Source organism: Aythya ferina (genome assembly GCF_964211825.1).
Source record: "Aythya ferina genome assembly, chromosome: 1".
Taxonomy (NCBI): Eukaryota; Metazoa; Chordata; class Aves; order Anseriformes; family Anatidae; genus Aythya; species Aythya ferina.
Window position 1 is genome coordinate 183,046,081 of NC_140296.1, and position 20,600 is coordinate 183,066,680.

The 20,600-nt window shown below is 36.9% G+C and overlaps 1 protein-coding gene across 8 annotated transcripts in view; it reads left to right on the plus strand.

The window, feature by feature from the left end:
• The window catches only part of PTPRZ1 (protein tyrosine phosphatase receptor type Z1), a 138,833-nt gene that overhangs the window by 28,639 nt on the left and 89,594 nt on the right, over positions 1-20,600 (plus strand). For all 8 annotated transcript variants that reach the window (XM_084505616.1, XM_084505619.1, XM_084505617.1 and 5 more), the window contains exon 2: positions 9,688-9,753. In XM_084505616.1, the coding sequence (XP_084361742.1) occupies positions 9,688-9,753 (66 nt within the window). The remainder of the gene's footprint in view (positions 1-9,687; positions 9,754-20,600) is intronic.

Genomic DNA, 20,600 nt, shown 5'->3' on the forward strand with positions numbered 1-20,600 from the left:
AAAAATGAGATCAAGAAAGGAAATTTGAAGAAAATACTTTTTAAAATGGCATCTTATTTTATTTGATATCTCATGTTTTATCAAAATGTGATGGGGAAAAAAAATCAAGTGTTAAGAATATTGTTGTAGTTATCTACAATAGACCTCCAGGAGCAATCAGTACATCCTTTTGTTTTCAGCTGTTTGTGAAAGTAAAAATATTGTTCCATAGAATAGTACACCACACTTTTTTTTTTTTTTTATGATTGATGAAGCAGAGGACCAGATACTTTTCAAAATAAGAGTAAGACATCCTGACTAGCAAGAGCCTGGTGGGAGCACTAAGTGCCTGAATTGTAGGAAAATACAGCTCTGGTGCGATGTTTTACTTGCATTGTGTAGGAGTTGGCAAAACATGGAGGAAAACCCACACCACCAGTTCCCTCTGGAGCTGCCATTCTTCCATAAATCCTCTAAAACCTAGGACTAAAACTGAATTCCTTAGAATTCATGGGAAAACAGGAAGATGTAGTTTGATCTGCTTGTAATGATTCATAAGTTTTTGAAATCAGTTTCAAAATTGCTGCAGCAGATTGATGAGTTATCCCACCAAAAAAAAAAAAAAAAAGAGGCCTAATTAATTAAACTTCAGGCTGTGTGCTCTTGATAGCTCTAAGGCTTGGATGACTGCTTGTGGAACTCCAGACAGTTCTTAACCTGATAGTTTCCCAAATGCTTAAAATTAAGTTTTAGAATTTGCTGGGAATTTCTCTGACTGGATACTGGACAGCTTGGAGCCTATTTCATATCTAAAACTCTTAAAGAATTAATCATCTTTTGGGCACTCTTTCAAAATTAAACCTTGCCAGAACACACTTTTCTAGTGTTAAAACACACATTTATAGTGTTAAGCTCCTATTACTTTTCATGTTTCACTATATCCTGCTGTCTTGAAAACTCCATGGACATCAGGAAACACAAGTTTGCTTCCTTTCTCTGCCTGGACAGATGCAAAACTACATTGCAAATGCTCCCCAAGACATCCAGAAGGCAGATATAAGCTATCTGCAGAAACAGGTATGATGAGTACTCTGTGCTCTCTGGTTAAGAGAGCCTGCATGATGTGGGAGAAAATGAAAGCAACAGCAGGGTCTCCAGTCCTGCAATAAATGAGCTGTAGGGAAGGAGGAAGCATAAATTCGGGTTCATCACCTCACTGTATTTTGAGATATAATATCATAAATGAATTCAAATGTAATTACAGTTATTCTGTAGATCCCACATATACCTCTGCATTAATAATTCTTCCATATTCTAGTAGAAACTCTTTTTTTTTTTTTCTCAGAAAATAAGAACACACTAAGTGACTGTTTTGCCTTTGTTTTGTTCTTTTAGTGTGTCAGTGTTCACATTTTTCTCTGTTGTCTGTAGCAGTTGTGAGGTGCTTCCTTTCCTTTTCCAAATAATATGTGTATGTATTCAGTTACAATAAAAAGAAATGCCTAAGGAAAAAAGAGTAAAATTGAGATTTCTAATTTGATACAATTATAAGATATCAGAATATCTATGTTTATACAGAGAGATACATACTCCATTTTGACAAATCATTAGATACATACTTACACATACCTATGCACATATATATAAATGTAAGGATTTGTCAAAAAATAGTTATTATATTTATTTACAACATTTCCATCATATTGTTTTCATTATATTCATATATTCTTTTTCAAGTAGAGATACATGTTTTTATAGATATGCATTTGGTATCAGATGTCCATGTTCAGCTTTAGAATTTTTTGGTCATAAAATTCTGACTGAAGAGTTTCTTCATGGGAGTAGAATGGTTTTGGTATGGTTTTGTAAGAGGTTTATGGAATAGTATGTAGACTTATACAAATACTTATGCAAAAACATCCAGGGCAATAACAAAGGTTATTGAAAAAAAGAATTTAACCAAGATGTTTAAAGTAAATACCTCCCTGAGGCAAAAGAAGATACTGCTATTTAAAGAGCCACCTTTCAGGAAACTTATTGGAAAATGACTAGAAGGATAATGGTTGAGCAGAATTCACTAGTCCAGAATCCAATATGGAGGAGAGGAAAGTACTTAATAATTAAACTCTTCCTCCTTTATATATTTCTCTCATTCTGCCACCCATTATATGGTTCCATCTGAGGGTGTTCATTGGAGTCTACAAGATCATTTTAACTTCTGAAAGTTTGCAAAAGATAAAGTTTCTAACAGCTGACTTTATAACCTCTACTGTGCTAAAATGCATTCATTTCAGTAAATGTTTCTTTGAGATGACTTGCATAAGGTCTACTCACAAGAAGTTTAGAGGTGTATTACCAAAACTGTAGAGTTTTACTGATCTATAAATGTTAACAAGTGGAGAGACATTAGAGAAAGGTATCAACAATTTTTAAAAACTCTTCCAAAAGCCATTTAAACAAGAATGCTGAGATTTTTGTATAGGACTTAATTTTTTTTTATCTTTCATTGCAGTTCTGAAATGTCTATTGCAACAAGTTTTTGTTTGTTGGAAGGAGGATTGTAAATATTTTGACACTTAGGTGTTAAATGTAAGAGGTAAAGCACATATTCTTCATTCTTTCACTTCCACACTTTCAAATTCTTAACTATATTTATCATAATTCTTTACACTCAATTTTGCTAGAAATCAAAATCAGAAAAGTTTTCCTCAGTTTATCTGTGGAATAGCAATAACATTGACAAGTATAATGCAAATAAAATTATGTTATCATTAGTATTTATGTTTAAACAAAGTCCAGTTCTGCTCAACTCTCTATTTTCCTACTCCTTTGGTAATGCTAAAAGAGAAATTAATTCATTTTGAAACCAATTGCCTGTAATTTCACTGACTTGATTGAATTTTTGTTTGTTCATGTCTGGTCTGGATGTACTCCTAGTTTTTTTATTTATGTGATCCCATTATTTTACACATATAGCATTAAAAGACAGCCTGGGTTTGAGGAAAGGAGTCTGTAGTAGCAGAGATATGAGTGTGTCCCAAAAGGCACTGCTTGATACCTGCATTTGAATAAAAATTTCCATTTCTATGGTAAAATCCATTTTGCCTCACTTAATATATGGGACATTAGTGTCATATCTTGGGGGAGATTACAGTTCTCCTAATTCCCTTCTGGTTTTGGCTTTAGATGCCTGGAATCCATTCATCATCTTCAGATGCAGGCCAGTCATCCAGACTTCCTGGGTTACCTACTCTGTAGGTTCTTAAATTGTTGAGGTATCTTTGTATTTAGCCCAAGAGCTTCACAGAAACTTAATTTCACCATGCCTGTTCAGAAATATCTATTCTGGACATTCTGTCTATACCAGTCTCCCACCTAAACTCTCTTGCCAACCTTGTTTCAATGAGCAGGCACTTGAATGCAACATAGATTCCTAGTGAAGCTTTAAAAGCTAATATTTAAAAGCATTGATCAATGCTTCAACTAACTGCTAATGGTTGTGTTGAAAGCTGAAGTCTATCAGATCATTTTCCTCAATCTTCAGATGATGTTTAGGTGTACAAGACCACAAATGGAAAGATGAATCCTATTACTTTGCTAGTAGTCACCGTTAAATTGGGAAGCAGCAAATTTAAGCAGATTGGATCATATCCTGTGGTATCCCGAGCTCCCTCCCACTTTCCACTTGTCTAGAAAATCAGGGTATTCTGTAAGCACCAGGCAAGTAAAATTACAATGGAATAGAACCTAAATTGATCAAACTGGAGTCCTTATTGTTTTTTCATATACAGGTACACTGGAAAATCACGATTAAATGTGATTTATAAACATTAGCTCATACCGTAACCACTATTCTTTTAATTCATGGCACTGTTCACTGTAAAGTTTTGACAGGTTAAGTAAGCAGAGTGCCTACTAATACTCTGGTGCTTAATGATAACTGCTTTTAAATGAAAGCAATCAATCTTTTTTTTTTTTTTTTTTTTCTTTCTTTCTAGATTTGTGTAATTCATATTAGTAAATAAGTGCTTTTAGTAAATACACACAAAAACTGACAAATTTTAAAAAGCTGCTTTGGCTTTATATTTAGTGCAGGGAAGGTCTTGGTTTTTCAATCCATATCAGAATGAGCAGCCTACACTCCAGCATAATTAAGGGAAATGACTCTCTTTATAGATACCCTAAAATATATTGATGCCTGAAATAAGCCTACACAGAAGGAACTGTGGATTAAAAAATATTTTTAAATTTCTCTAAGGCTGTCAGAATTCTTAGACCCATCTTGAAAAAAGATTTAAACACTTCGACTTTCAAGGGGAAAATGTATATGAAATGGTAGAGGTTGGGTATAAAATCACTTTAGTATTTTTAAGGATTTTACAGATGACATTACCAAATTGAACAAATCCATAAAAGAGACCTTATTCAGACAAATGTATCTTATCTCAAAGGGATTTATAGATACTTCCTGTCATTAGAACGTTGTGACTGTTAGTAGACTGTGCTTTTAATCTTTCCATTCCTCCATCAGTATAAATCATGCAGATGAGAAAATGAAGCTACACCATCACAAGATGGATGAAAGGTATTGAAGAGGGTCCTGAAACCTTCTGTTAATAGAAGGTAAAATAAGGAGAGAATACACTATTTATTAGTAGGGCTGATTTTGTTAGTTTTAGTTATGTTTAAGATTCTGTTTATTTCCTGAAGTAGAATTTGCATAATAAAGGTATTTTGATCTATTTAATTATATTATTTTTAATATGTGACAGGAAACGTCTATTTTGATAATCATATTTAGTTTTTTTTTTTTTTTTTTTTTTTTTTTAAAAAAAAAAGTTATTATTATTCTAGCCATGCATTTTGTCCTTCTCTCTGACTTATTTGCAGAAATTTTGTCCAGTGTCCTGGACACTTCTTAGACACCAGGTACACATGTTTCTAAGCTGTTCCTTGAGCTACCTTGTAGCTTTGTATTCTTATCATACAACTTCAATTTGTTGTTCATGTTTAAACCTAACTCTTCTCCAATGTCTTGGTCTAAAAAATATGACCATCAAAATATTTTACATTCTATAAAAGTGCTGTTGAAGAGTAGAAAGATCAAGTAGGGCATAAGGTCAGAACTACACTACTGTATTTGAATGAGCATTATCCAATACATTCAAATTCAGACATAAGTTGGTGCATCTTGATAACCTTCAGTGGATTTAAATCAGTCTGTCTAGTAGAAAATCTGAACCTGGGTGACCAGTCCTTTGTCCTGCCAAACAGTTTACTGAGTGTATTGGCAAGCACCATATTTGAATAAAAATTTTCAGACTGTTTTGCTAGGTCAAGCCAGTTGTCTGTCCTTCACAATAACCAATACCAAATGCCTAAGCAAATACATTAAAATAAGGTAAATATGTAATGATCATTTCCCAGTATAATGCTCCCAATTTCATCTGCATCTGGCTCAGAGATATGGTAAACCAAAAGCAATGGCATTGTGTTTAAGAGGTGTTTGTCACTTACAGATTATTCTAATCTTTTCTAAACCAGTACAAGCTCCTAGTATTCATAGCATCCAGCTCATGCAGTGTCAATAATGCAAGTGTACACAGGAAAGATCTCATGAGACACAATTTTGTTTAAAATGAAAACTTCTTCACTGTGTATTTAATTTCAAATGTATTTTGTATCATTTTCAGTGATTGCTTAAATGCTTGCTAGAATCCAGAAAGTTCCTATGCTCTTCTTTGACATATGAACCACAGATCGAATCCTGTCCATGTAAATTGAAATTCCTATTGATTTTAATGTCAATGCATGTCTGTAACGTGTTGCCATTGTCCACTTGAACTAGATGAATGCATATTAATTTAGAGTTTCTACTCTTTGCTTCTCGGTTAGATTTTGGGACAGGAGGAAAATACTGAGTGATGTGTAACTTCCTAGGACCACATGATGTTTTTGCAAGTTTAATGATGAGTTAAGAGTGCCTACCTCTACTGTGCACAAAGAACATCAGCGCCTTTGCAGAAAAACTTTTATCTAAATGTGTCCAAGCTTCTATAAAAATGGAATCTGTTGGCATAGTCTTGTAAATGCAGGCTTTACTGGAGGTGCAGCTCAGAAGTTCACACTGTAGCTTAGGCTAAAAAACAGAAGGTTGTCCTTTTGTCCTCTTGAGTCTAGCAGCTGGTATCTCTTGACACCGCCTTGGCAAAAAGGACAGGCATAAAGACCTGGTAAAATTACAGCAGACTGGTATAAATTACAGTCCCAGATTACGTCTGACCTTTCTCCTGCATAGCAAAGCAGCACATCGATTGTAACATCCCCAAACATGCTTTGTGCATCAATAACTGTCTTCTCAATACCCTTTTTGCTAAGGCTTAAGAGAAGAGTCTCTGGAGGGCACTTGTGACTTGCGTCAGAATCTGTCAGAGGATTTTCCCTGTCAAAAATCAGAGATATGAGGTCCTGTTTCCACTTATTTATCCCAGCACAGAGTGCTAAATCAAGATTTCACTCACATATATTTCCTTTAATCTTTAAAACTATTCAGTGTTTACCTTTATGTATGAATAAATACACACTGAGTATCTGAATGCTTAATTCAGAGCAGTAAATAAAAAGCAACTGAACAAAGGCCAATAGGTGCAAAAGAAATACCAGACTCATGTCAGGAGGAAGAAAACCTGGCTATTTACACATTCTAAATTGGAAAAAAAAAAAAATCTACAAGGTCTTACTACTCCCAGTACTATGCTTTAACCAGAAGCCCTTCTTCTCTGTTTTTTTCCCCATGACTGAACATGAGACAAGGTCAACAACAAATTAGTCAGTCCAGCTGCTCCTCACAAACACTGAAGCATTGGCCACCACATTTCCTAACTTTATGGGCCTCTGGAACAGGGCTGTTGACTAGTTAGATAGAATATAAAGCAAGCAAGTCTCACAGACTCATGCAGTCTCTGAAGGAGGGTAGAGAAGGGAACAAAAAGCAATTAATGATATGATATCTTGCATGTCTCCCTGACATACATAGAAAGATAACCATACAACTGGTTGAAATGTGACCTCACACCTGAGCTGTTTTGCTCTATGAATTAATCAAAAGTCTTTGGAAACATATTCAGCAGAATCCTGAAAGAAGAAGAGAATATTAAGGATTTTTTTGCTTCATAAAGTATCAATAGAATTCAAACTGTTTTGGGCACTAGCTCAAGAGAGTCAGTCGGTGTCACAAGAGCCATGCTGACTCTCAAGCTGATAACTCTAAAAGCTCAAGTGTCAGTATCAAAGATTTACATATAACATCACAATGCTTTTGTGAAGACTTTCTCATTAATACCACATTCATTTAAATTACATGTAAGGAACTTAAATACACTGTTGTATTTAATACGTGTATTTAACTTAACATGTGTATTTAACTTAAATACATTCTTGTATTGTTGTCATATCCCAAAAGCAAAATGGAAGTTAATTCGTTAACTCTAAAATAAAACACTAACCTTCCACCTGGTCTCTACTGTTGGCTGGTCACTGGCTGTTTACTGGGCACCAGGAAAGCTAGCAAAGCTCAAGGGAAAAATTGCTGCATGCACTTGTCCCCATACACTCACACAGAAGCACACACTTTTATCTGACACCCCTGCTAGCCACAGTTCCTCAATTGCTTCCTTCCCCAAGTGAAATTTGCTTTTCTTCCTTCATTTTGTCACGTTTGTAGCAGAAAGAGGCAATACCAAAACCACTGACAATAACTGCCTGTGACTGTGCTGTGAAGGGACTGTGGGAGCACAATAGGTGAATAGCAGAGGAGAAAAGGTGTATGAACTCCTAAGGTCTCCTGACATTTATAAAGACTTTCCATAAGATTTACTGGGTCTATAAGTGTGTAATGCACCAAAAAAAAAGTGAACCTTGCCCCTTTTTTTCTTGTTCATTGAAGCTATCACTCCTTGTCCATCAGACCTCCATCTGGAATTTAAAAAGTGGTGGGACGCTCTCACGCCCAAACCCTGCTTACTTAGCATATGAATGCTCAACTGATTGTTTGAAGTAACAATTAGGAGGACAATGGATAAAGGAGGAAACTGGAGACAGCAACTAACACCTGTGAATCAGAACTTAAACAGCTTTCTTTTACATAATTAATTAAAGAAGCAAGCACAATGTATATTAACTTGAAAATATAGTCCAAAGACAATGAGTGCATGTAAAGCCTTTTGCTTTCAGTTCCAGGACTAAGATATAAGGTTTGATCTTTCTGTAGAAATCTTAGTCATGAGTGAATGTTGCTAAGTGTTGCAAGGGTGTTTTTTGATGGGGAGGAAGAAAGGGAAGAGAAAACGTATTTAAGGGGAATCACAGTTTCATGGGGGAGGCAGGTGGCCTAATGTTATTAAAATATGTGGAATTTAGATAGGTAGACCATCATTGTAAAGTACAGAACATTGCTAACCTTGCAAATAGCAATTATGATTTAACATCCCATAATCAGCACTGCAGACTTGTTCCCATTAAAGAAAAAGAAATGAATGCTATGCAAATGTTTCATGAAATTGTATTTACTGCAGAATGTGAGCCTAATTCTATGGCATTTTCTCAAGGAGGCAATCCATATGTGTGCTCAATGTGTTCATATGCAATTATTTCTTAAGTAGGTTATATTGTGCTTCTCTAGAACAGTATTTAATGAAGCTAGTAAAGATTATTACTTTAGAAATGATAGTCTCAAAAAATGTATCTCCAATTTGCATATATTAATAAGTATCGAGGGCATAGTCTTCCTTTTGCATGCACCAGTAGCATTGCTAGAGTTATATGGACATAAAAAGCATAACAGTGAAGGTTATTCTGTAGTCAAAAAAAAAAAATCAATGAGCGTTTATATAGTTAGTCTCTCTAGAGACAAATAATGTCATTAAAAAGTAATATTTAGCCTTTCTCAATAAAGTTTATAGAGATACAAATAACTTCACATACATCAGCTATAATATTGCTGATGCTAGTCCACACTGAAATGACATTTTAGAATATTTATTCACTATCTTTAAATTGCATCAATAACACAAAGTTAGAGAAAACTGTAAAGTCCTAATCACACTGAAGTAAAAATTTAGGTTTCATTGACTTCCAAGTAAACTAGACTAGTTCTTTATAAAGGACATCACAGAAGACAGTTTCTTCAGGGAGAGGTCTGGTGATAGCTGTATTAATTTTAAAGGGGAAAATTCAGTTGAAATTATAAAGGAAGGAAGGAAGGAAGGAAGGAAGGAAGGAAGGAAGGAAGGAAGGAAGGAAGGAAGGAAGGAAGGAAGGAAGGAAGGAAGGAAGGAAATTAGATACAATGTGAACAATAAATAAATAAATAAACAAACACCTGTATGTAATGAAGTTTGGGAGGAAGAAACCATTAATCATACCAGCATATGTATGTCTAATTTTACGCTAAAAGTTAAAAATTGAATAACAAATGAGATTCAGATAAACTGAAAAGCATTTGTCTTTGCTTTGTTTGTGACCTTTATATGCTACAATACGAACAGTATTTATATTACAGTTAACAAGTACCATTCAAAGTCCAAAATTAAGACTAGGTACACCATACATCAGTAATTACAATAGTATTGGGAGTGAGGGGGTCATCTACTTGTCTTGTTCCTGTTAAGCTTCCAGTTTTCATGTTGTAAATTCATTGTTACTTTGCAGATTTGGTGTACGGATACTATAGACAACAGCGGAAATTGATTGAAGAGATAGATTGGTCATACACAGGTAAGCAAAACTGTCTTACTGAAGAACTTGATTTGCTTTCATATTCTTATGTTCATTCTCTTAATTTAAAGAGCACATGATGTATGCCTAAATACACTCACTGTATGCCTAAACAATTATTAAACTAAAATCATGAGAAATTGATTCTGAAAAATTACAGTAAATTTACAATGGGATAGGTTATTTTGTTTCCTATATCTGTTACTTTTGGAACAAGAAAGCCCTCATCCTTAGAACCTTAACCTTGAGACTTGCTTTATTTGATGAATCACAGAACCATAGGATGATTTGCATTGGAAGGGACTTTATAGACCATCTAGTTCTAACCCCCTGCAGTGGGCTGATACTGTCTGGTGATACTTCCACCAGACCAGGTTGCCCAAAGCCCCATCCAACCTGGCCTTGAACACATCCAGAGATGGGGCATCCACAGCTTCTCTGGGCAACCTGTTCCAGCACCTCACCACCCTCTGAGTAAATAATTTCCTACTTATATCTACTCTTAATCTACCCTCTTTTAGTTTAAATCCATTCCCCCTTGTCCTATCACTACACTCCCTGGCAAAGAGTCCCTCTCCAGCTTTCCTGTAGCCTCCCTCTAGGCCCCTCTAGGTACTGAAAAGCTGCTAGAAGGTTTCCCCAGAGTCTTCTCTTCTCCAGATTGAACAACACCAACTTCCTCAGCCTTTGTAGGAGAGGTGCTCCAGCCCCCTGATCATTTTTGTGTCCCTCCTCTGGACTCATTCTAATACTTCCATGTCCTTGTACTGTGGGCTCCAGAGATGAATAAAGTACTCCAGGTGGGGTCTCATGAGAGCAGAGCAGAGGAGGACAATCACCTCTCTCAGCCTGTGTACTGGCCACACTTCTTTTGATGCAGCCTGGGACACGGTTCACTTTTTGGGCTGCAAGCGTACATTGCCAGCTCATATCGAGCTTCTCGTCAACCAACACCCTCCAAGTCTTCTCATCAGGGCTGCTCTAAATCCATGCTCTACACAGTCTGTATTTGTACCTGGGATTGCCCCGACCCAGATGCAGGACCTTGCACTTGGCCTTGTTGAACTTTGTGAGGTTCTCACAGTCCCACCTCTAAGTCTCTCAAGGTCCCTCTGGATGGCATTCCTTCCCTCCAGCTTATCGGCTGCACCACATGTCTTGGTGTCATTGGAAAACTTGCTGAGGGTGCGCTCAATGTCACTGGCAAAGGTGTTAAATAGTGCCATCCCCACTACTGACCTATGAGGAACACCACTCATTACTGATCTCCACTTGGACATTGAGCCATTGACCTCAACTCTCTGAGTGTGACCATACAACCAATTCCTTATGCACTGAGTGGTCCATCCATCACATCCATATCTCTCCAATTTAGAGACAATGATTTCATGTGGGGCAGTGCCAAATGCTTTGCCCAAGTTAAGGTAGATGGGCAAGAATGACATATCATTTGCTCTTCCCCTATCCACCAGTGCTGTAACACCATTGTAGAAGGCCACCAAATTTTTCAGACATGACCTGCCCTCAGTGAAGCCATGTTGGCTGTCACCAGTCAGATCCTTATTTTCCATGTGAAGGCTGAGCTTTCATTGTTAGGTACTCTTTTGTCTGAATGTTACTATTCTCGTAAGTCTGAAAAGCATACAGAACAGCTGAAACAAGATAAATCACATTTTGTGGGTGGAAACATATGCATACACTGTGTATGAACTACTGCACTTTGCCTCTGATTGCCTGATTACCTTTTCCAGGTACCATCCTGCTTATCCTAAAAAGTCAGTCTTTTGGGCAATAAGCTCTCTCATTTATGTAAGCAGGAAACCCTTAAGATATACCCTTAAATTCTGCATAAACTTTGCCTAAAATCACAGAAGGACTATGGGAAATTCACAGTTTGACTCCTTAGATTATTCTGTATAAGTCAAGCAACTTTCAATAATATTGGAAAGGTAAATTTGTCCTAAATAATACATATATTTTATGCAGAACTAAAAAAGTGGCTTCCTGTGAATGTATTTAGTATCTTACATTTATAATTATTTATGTTACTGTTTCAAACAGAAAAGAGAAAAAAAAATGTTAAAAGAAATAAAGATTATCAAATTTCAATTTTTCATATATTTGGTTCAAAATACGTTCCTGTAGTTAAAGAAAATAATACCATTCTTTTTCTTTCTTTTCACTGTCTTTCTCATTTTCAAGATAGTTTTCATCTTCCAGGGCAAAATATATCTAACAAGTTTTGAGCCTAGAGAGAATTGAAACAGGCTAGTCATAAACCCTTCAAAATGAGATTTATAATGAAAACTCACCCTTACACACATTGTACTGCAAAATCCAAGCATACAATCAATCAATACAATATTTCATGTTCAAAATCCATCCGTTTTTTTAATATTGCAGTTAGAGAAATGCAAGGATAAGCCTCCAGGATTACAGGTGACCAGAGGGCAATTTATGAATTTACTTTAAAGAATAGTGAATGGATTTTGCATAGAACATCAGAGAACGATAGAGCTCTTTCCCAGTCCACATAGAGCACAAACCCGCTGTGCAGCTGCTGCAATAGTCACAGGTTATGTATGCTGTGTATTTTGTATTGCTGGATGGCAAAATAGCATGGACTTTTACAAGCTGAAGGATTCAGATCAGTTAGTTCACTCTCAATGTGTGAGATGCCTTCATGTAGTCATCTCACTTCATGTGCCTTGCCCTAGAGACTCTACTGCTGGCAGTGGGGTGGCTGAGTGCAAGAGTCATGTTCCTGCTGCCCTATGGGTCCCCAGCACACATAACGCAGCCAGCTCCAGTCATGGAAGGACAAGGGTTTTCAAAGCTTTTTGGCACGGCTGCATGTAAATCAGGTACTTGGTGTCTAGGTATCGTGAACCTTGTGATAAATGGTATTTTTCTGAAATGCCATGGAGTTGGTTCATGGTGTGAATGGAATATGCAAATTCAACTTGCACTTAAAAAACACAGTGTTCCTGAATGTGAAGAAAAATTACAAATTTTAACATCACTGTGCATTGGAGGCACAGAAGTCGGGAGGCTGAGACATACTTATTTTGATCTCATTCATTTCTAATAAATTATTTGCTTATTTTAATCTCATTTTATTCCTGAGGCTCTGCTCAGAATGTTTAGAGCTCAAGTGCAAGTGTTGTCAGGTACTTGTATGTACATGTATAACTACTACACCTAACTCAGATTTATGGCTTTGAGACATAAACCAACATGCACATTTCTGAATAGATGGCCTATACTTTGGCAGTTCATCCTTTCCTCAGACACAAGTTATATTCCTATATTTTATAATGCACTCACTGAAAAACCTGAAAAAATAGCCTCTTTGTGGCAATGAAGTTTTAAGAGTAGGCCTTGGCATCCTACAGCTATAGAGTTTGATCAGCTATGAGTAAGAATCGTCTAACTGGCCTGGTAAATTTATCTGATTTAGAGCAGACTTCATTCTCTATATCAAATAAGAAATTTCAAATGCATTAGCCACAGTGGGTCAATAAACTCCTTTTGCTATGAGGAAAAAGTAAAACAAAACTAGAACTAGAACTAGAATTACCTGCTGAAATCACGTAATTTTTGAAGGTGAAGTTTCCTAATACAGCAGTTTCACCTACTGTAAGTTATGTGACTCATCATCAGATTTTGATTCTTGGGTAAATGCCTAATGAAGGTGTAGATGTTACTGGAAACATTTTGTAGTAATTCTAGGACTGCAACTTTAATCTATAGGGAAAGCCTGCACTTTCAAGCATGATGTTTTTGTGTTTGTATGTGCTGACTTTACATATATTTGTATAAACAAATGGAGTGAGTGTTAAAGGTGTGGAGAGTGCAAATACACTTTGGAGTTGCATCCATTTTTTCATGAATAAGTGGTTTAAAACTAATTTATTAGTAAGCTTTAGTTGAGCAACCTTTCTTTTTTTTTTATTAAAAAAGTGATAGAAATTATTTTTGATGACATAATGAAAATTTGTGGATGACATCATATACTAAAAGCAAATCAAACCATTTTTACTTGTAGAAAAAACAGGTGTGCTGAGAAAATATATTTCCTCAAATCATTTACATACTGATTAATGACCAAAGATCATTCAGACATTATTTAGCTGCATCACTAAGGTTAGGTAATCTCATTATTTCAAGCCATTAAGCAGGCAATATGAGCTTCCATTATTTTTCTAACATACAAATGAAGTATTAACTTTTTATTGCTTTGTTTATCTGCATTGCCTTTGACAGAAGTAATGATATAATGTTTTCTTATTTTTAACGTCTGGTTGACAGTAGCTTGTGAAACTCCAAATGTGAATGTTCCTGTCAAATTATCAAACAACACCAAAAGTAATGTGGGTTTGTTGTGGGTTTGTTTGTCTGTTTGTTTTTGTTTGTTTGTTTGTTTGTTTTTTAGTGAAATTTCTTTCTGTTGAGGTTATTACTCCTGGAATTTGGGTTCTTGTTTGTTCTGCAACAAACAGGTTATGTGGTTTAGGGGAAAACCAGAGCTGAAATCTGTTAGAAGCAAGAAATTCTGAACAGCCTTCCAGGAATTACAAAACTTTTTAAAATTGAATTTGTTATGTAAATGAATAGCACATCCAGTTCAGTGTTCTTTGTCTTAGCAAGGCTATTAAGTTCAGTTTGTGCTGCCATTCATTATGTGATACAATGATCCACAGTTGCTCCATAGACACAGGCAACTCTGATCTTGGGCAAAGAGTGATTTCAGTCTAAAATGCTGAGCCTCCAGGTACTTGAAGGACAATTTTGTGGTTTGGTTGTTTGGGTTGTTTTTTTTTCGAGAAGAATGTGTATTTACTTTTTCTTGAGGGGGATGTGGGTGGATGGGAGGTGGAGTGGATTCTGGACTACAGAATCAGAATAATTTTGGGTTGAAGGGCTCTTTGAAGATCAGCTGGTCCAACCCCCTACTCAAAGCAGAGATAACTTCAAAGTTCAAGCAGGTTGTTCAGACCTTGTCCAACTGAGTTTTGAAAATCTCCAAAGAGGGAGACAATGCAGCCTCAGTGACATGTTTTACCTTCGTTCTGAAGTTGTTGTGTTTTTTTTCATTTAGACAACTGCAATTTCTCTTATAGCAATTTGTGATTATTGCCTCTTACCTTTCACTTGTGCACTGCTTGTAGATCACCTTTACAGTAGACTTCAGCCATGCTCACTCATTCCTCTCTCTACCCTGTGCTGGGGTGTCCTCACCTCAAGTACTCTATACAGTTTGGGACACCACAATATAAGGACATGAAGCTATTAGTGTCCAAAGGAGGGCTACAAAGATGGCAAAGGGTCTAGAGGGAAAGACATATGAAGAGTGTTTGAGGTCCCTTGGTTTGTTCAGCCCAGAGCAGAACAGGCTGAGGGAGGCCTCATTGCGGCCTGCAGATCCTTCACAAGGGGAGTGGAGGGGCAGGCACTGAGCTCTGCACTCTGGGGGCAGCGACAGGACCCAAGGGAACGGCATGGAGCTGGGACAGGGGAGGGTCAGGCTGGGTGTTAGGGAAAGGTTCTGCACCCAAAGGTGCTTGGGCTCTGGAACAGGCTCCCCGGGGCAGTGGTTACAGCACCGAGCCTGCTGGAATTCAAGGAATGTTCGGACAATACTCTCAGACATGTTTTGATTTCTGGGTGGTCCTCTGTTAGAGCCAGGAGTTGGACTCAGTGATTCTTGTGGGTCCCTTCTAACAGCATATTCTATGATTCTATTCTATGATCTCCAGCCTCTACAAACTCAGTTGCCTCAGTACAAGGACATCCTTGTACAAGATGTCCTCCAATCACCTGACAATATCAGTGGCCCTTAGTTTGTCAATGTCTGTCTCATGCTGGCTTGGGAAGGAAGTCAAAACTGGACCCACTATTCTAGATGTCACCTTACTAGTGCACCATAGAGGAAAATAATCATTTCCCTTGTCTTGCTGGCCAGTCTTGTTAATGTTGCCTGGTATCTTGGCCTTCCTCACTGCAAGGGCACGCTGCTGACTCACACACAACACCGTGTTCATCAGGATAATTAATTACCATCTTTTCAGATAATTTTGAATAACTGGTATATCTCAGTGGTAAAATTTGTCAGGATGTTGATTCTCTTCTGACACTTGCATCAGTATCCACTGTAACAACACCTAAATATAATGGTTTGTTGTTTTTACTCCCATGTTGAACACTAAAATAATTTGTTAAAATTGTTATCATTTTATGTCTGATTCAATATGCTCTGGAGATATCTCCATAGTTTATTGTTCCTCATTACTGTTTCTACAAGGATAAAACCTTAGCTGTCATTTGAAAGGCTATTTTTGCCACCCCAGCATCTGGAACTTTTTGCTTGTGGCTTCATATGTAGATGCCTATAGAAAGGCTATGAAATGAAAATAATCTTATTTTCAGTGATACTGAGAAAATGTAATTCTCCTTATAGCCCAAATAAGACACAGTGTTTTAATTTCAAATTTTGTTTTATCATCTGCTACTACTGTGACAATTCACACATTCATTGCTTGTAAAGTTTATGGGAAAATAAGTTGTTGCATATGTCCATAAATATTTACAGGTCTATTTTGCTTTTCACTCAGCCTAAAAAGTAAGTAAGGATCTGCATTTTCTCAACTGTGGCTCAAGAAAACAATTTTGACATTGGTAGCTGATTGTACTTATTCTATAAGTTGCCTTCTGCTTCTATTACTCATCAATTTGATACAGGGAAACTGGAAAGTTTCAGGATCTTCCCTCATCATCAACCTGTCTCCCTGTTCAACAGCCATCTGTTGGAAGGATAGACAAGGCCAAGGATGTAGCTGCAAGGCCTTTTGCCTTGCAGTTGCAACAGAGGAGAAGCTGTACTGAAGAGTGTATGTGTGTCTCCTCGGTCTTGCTATTCCTTCTATGTGAAGAAGCTGTTAACCCTGCATATGATGCCTGCTATTCCTAAAAACAATGCTTATGTGTTAAAAGGAATGTGGAAATGAGTTAGAAGTTATCATGCTGATATAAGAGCAAGTTAGGTTCAAGTACAGCCAGCTGCAAGGGGCTATTTCCAGAAGAATATGAAATAGTTCCTGGATCAGGACAAAGGCAGTGGGAGGGTGGAGGTGCAGGGTCTGGATCCCATCCATTACAGTCCAGTGAGGCATTAGGTAGAAAAACCATTTCATGAGCCAAACCTAAGAGTCAAGCTGTGTGTGGAGGCACCAGCAGGAGCTGGCTAGAGTTGTGATCCAGGAGCTGCCTGCTGAACCAACTGATTTAATAGACAGCTCTACCAGACCAAAGTGAAAAGTCTCTAGGACAGCCCTGGAAAAAACTGATGAAACATCCTGTCATCACTAGCTGGATAAAACTCTTGGGAGATGATGCATATCAAATTAACTTCACATTTTTTCTTGCCATCTAGCTATCATGGCAGTATCAACATAAGTTTGTGAGATTTGTCTTTTCATCGCCTATGAAATAATCTGCATTTTGTTTTACATTCACAGAGTATAATCATGAGTGATGTGCTGCATCAGTTGTGACTAATAAAATAAAGAAAAGTCTATACTCTTGAGCCCTGAGTGTTCCTTGTATGAGGGATGCATCGTAATTAATCAAGATAATGTGCATTCTTTTATTAACTCATATAACAGTAGCTCTGCAGAGGATCTCTTATTTTTTTAGTAGACCTTATGCTTCAGAGGCTGTCATACCTTTTCTTGCATAATAGCTCATTGCATGTATTTACATCCTCCAGATTGTACAGCCACTCACAGTTCCAGTATTTTGTCACTACACTCACAGACTAATTATTTAACAAGCCTATTATATTATTATGGTTTTGTGAAGGCTGATGATTCAGCAACAAAAATTACAGTGTTGTGCATCTGTTCACATTAAAGAGACAAGGTGTCCTAAATCAGGGAGTGACACTATGGCATCGATGACCATAGAGAAGTCCCCTTTTAAGATATCTTAATTTACTGAATCAAAAACACAAGGGAAGTTGTTCAACACAAGAAATCTACTCAGGATATTTGTGGTCAGACATTTGAATTCATATGAAGTAATATGGTTCAAACATCAGCTGTCTCCATTCTCTTCTGTAATGAGATGATATTTGAGGAGTAGAAGGCTGCCAGAAGAAAAGTGCAATTTATTAAGCTTCAATTCAGTCAATATTTATAGGATAAACTGAGTACAACTTGCATAGGGTTTTGGGAGAGGGGAAATTAACCCCATATTCATTGACCATTCAAAGTTGGATGTTTGTAGGACAGGTATGAAGAACAGCATGTTGGTATCCATATTTGGCATCTCATTGGTAAAAAAAAAAAAAAAAAAAAAAAGTCATTTTTCAGTCAATAAAGATGTAAGTCATTTGTATGCAATTTCCTCATAAGGAACTCTGATAAGGCCTGTCCCTTCCCCCATTTCTTTCTTTAAATGCTGTGAACCATTTGGGTCATTTTCAGAAACAGCATATCACTTCATTCTGAGCACCAACTAGATTACTTAAATGCAGGAGAGTCTTTTTCTGACGTGTAGAGATCAACACATAAGGTATTTGGATAGTGTGGCACTGCTGTTTTAACAAGGTCTGGACAGGGTTCGCAGAGATATAGAAACTACCCATTAAGTAAATGTGATTTGAAATCGAAAGCTTTTTTAGGAGTGCTGTCTTTGGGACTACACCAAACTTAGATGAAAACCAAAAAATAAAAATTAAAAAAAAAAAAAGAAAAAGAAAAAGAAAAAAAAAGAGATACCTCACAGTAGATTAGAGCTTGTGTTTAAGCTTCTTTACCCTTGAAAAGGATCATAAAAGTATCCTCATATATATATTAGTGAATGATTTCTCATTTACAAGTGCATTCAATCAGTGCTAAAGTGAGAAGGATATGTGCTTGAGGACTACTTGCTTCCAGACTGCAGAGATGACTATTTTGAGATTTTCATCAAGATGATTTACAGATATGTGAAGTTTAGAGCCCTGCAAGTAATTCTCCCATTGATTATACTTACAGAAGGCCTTGTTTTACTTACCTGCTACAGCCCTTTTGCTTAGGTCCCACTTATGAACATTTTTATTCAAAGGGGTATTCTGATCTATTTATAATAACCTTTGTTCATTTTTTTCTCCTATTGTACTCAAACCCCATTCAATTCAGTATGAACAGTTTACAAACCTACTGAAGTAAGGGCAATAATTAACTCTACAACATACTCACAAATTTGATGCCGTTCATGACCTAACAAGTTTTTCTATGGGCAAATAGTGGTTAAAGCAGTCCTAAAAAATACATGGCTAGCTAAGTCTGCATTGCTAGGAGCAGAGAAAGAAGGTAGATGAAGTATGAAGATGAAGGTAGGAGGAAGTATCCTAAGAAGGAGGAGTGTGGCCTCCTTCTTTGACAGGAGAAAGCTCTCATGTGGGCTCAGGTGCCCTTAAAGCCACAACCACTGCAAGCTTAGTAAGCTTGGTATCTTCAAATGTGCCTGACTTGAGTTAAGCAGAGCATGGGAGGAGCAGAACATCCTATTTCCATTTAAAAATTTTTAATGCTAAGTTAATGCAAATTACTATAATCCATCTTTCATGCTAAAACTGTTTATTTTGGAATTTCATATTTGGAATTTCATTTTTAAATTCTATAACATTATTTTTTTTTTCCAGAAAAATATTTTTTCCAAAATTTTTCAATATACAAGACTGGGGAATCCCATGAGAAGTTTTGTTTTGGATGAATCAACATTTTCTGAAAAACAACAACAAGACACAAACAAAACAAAAAAAACGACCCACTGAAAAAGTCCTGCCCTTTCTAAATTTAACTTGTAGGAAAAAAATGGTGCTTTCAGTTCTACAGATGCCCCTGTTATGTGTAAATAATGTCACCTTCAGAGACAAAATGTACCTCTGCTTCACTTCAACTGCATGTTCAGAGCCAGCCCAGTTGGTAGATTTGTGGCTGGGCTCACTTGTGAAGCATTAGCATGGTTGCTGCATTTCTTCCCACCTGCTCACTGTTGCAAAGGCCATGAAGTTCTGCTGGTGCCAGCAACAGCTAGTTCAGTCTGAAGGCTTGCTGGAAGTGGTAGTACTTCATGTCTAGGTGAATAAATTAGCAAGAGGCAGAAATCATTCTTGTTTGTACATAGAATACTATGTCAAGAGTCTCTGAGGGATGACGTGGTGTTTATTTGTATACACTTGATTTATATGCAGTATCATGACTTGTATTGGCACATCAGCACACTTCTAAGAAACTGAATTATACAGGATAATTATATAATTTACTTACAATGGGAAGATTCATTCTAGAAAGTTTCTTCAAAGAGGTCTGTGCCCTGTTTCTCTATCACAGTAACAAGCTTTCCACACCACCTTGCAGATGGCATGCCTAAAAGCTGCTTACATCCCAATGTGTGTGATTCCAAATTAAAGCTCTGTGGCCCCATATTTGTCTTTGAATTTCACAGCTTTTCTTCCCCCTGCCTTTATTCTGCACTTGTGATGTGCATGAAACTACTTTGGCACATTCAAAGGCATTTCATCTTGTGGAGAAAGTCCTGCTGAAAGTTGTCAAGGTCTAAAACTGTTTCTTAGCAGCAGAGTCCACAGGACAGAGGCTGTGCCTCCACTAGATTTATCAGCTGAGCTGTACCCTCCATTGTTTGGTTGCCAGAATACAGAAGTTCACTTCTGATGTCTTTCAGCTGTGAAAGGTGCATAAAGTGTTGTGTTTTTTTTTTTTAAAAAGGCCCGGTTCAGGCGTCTAGCTGTACATAGATTTAGCCATTTCCTGCTATGCTTTAGCAGTTGTGCTCACAAC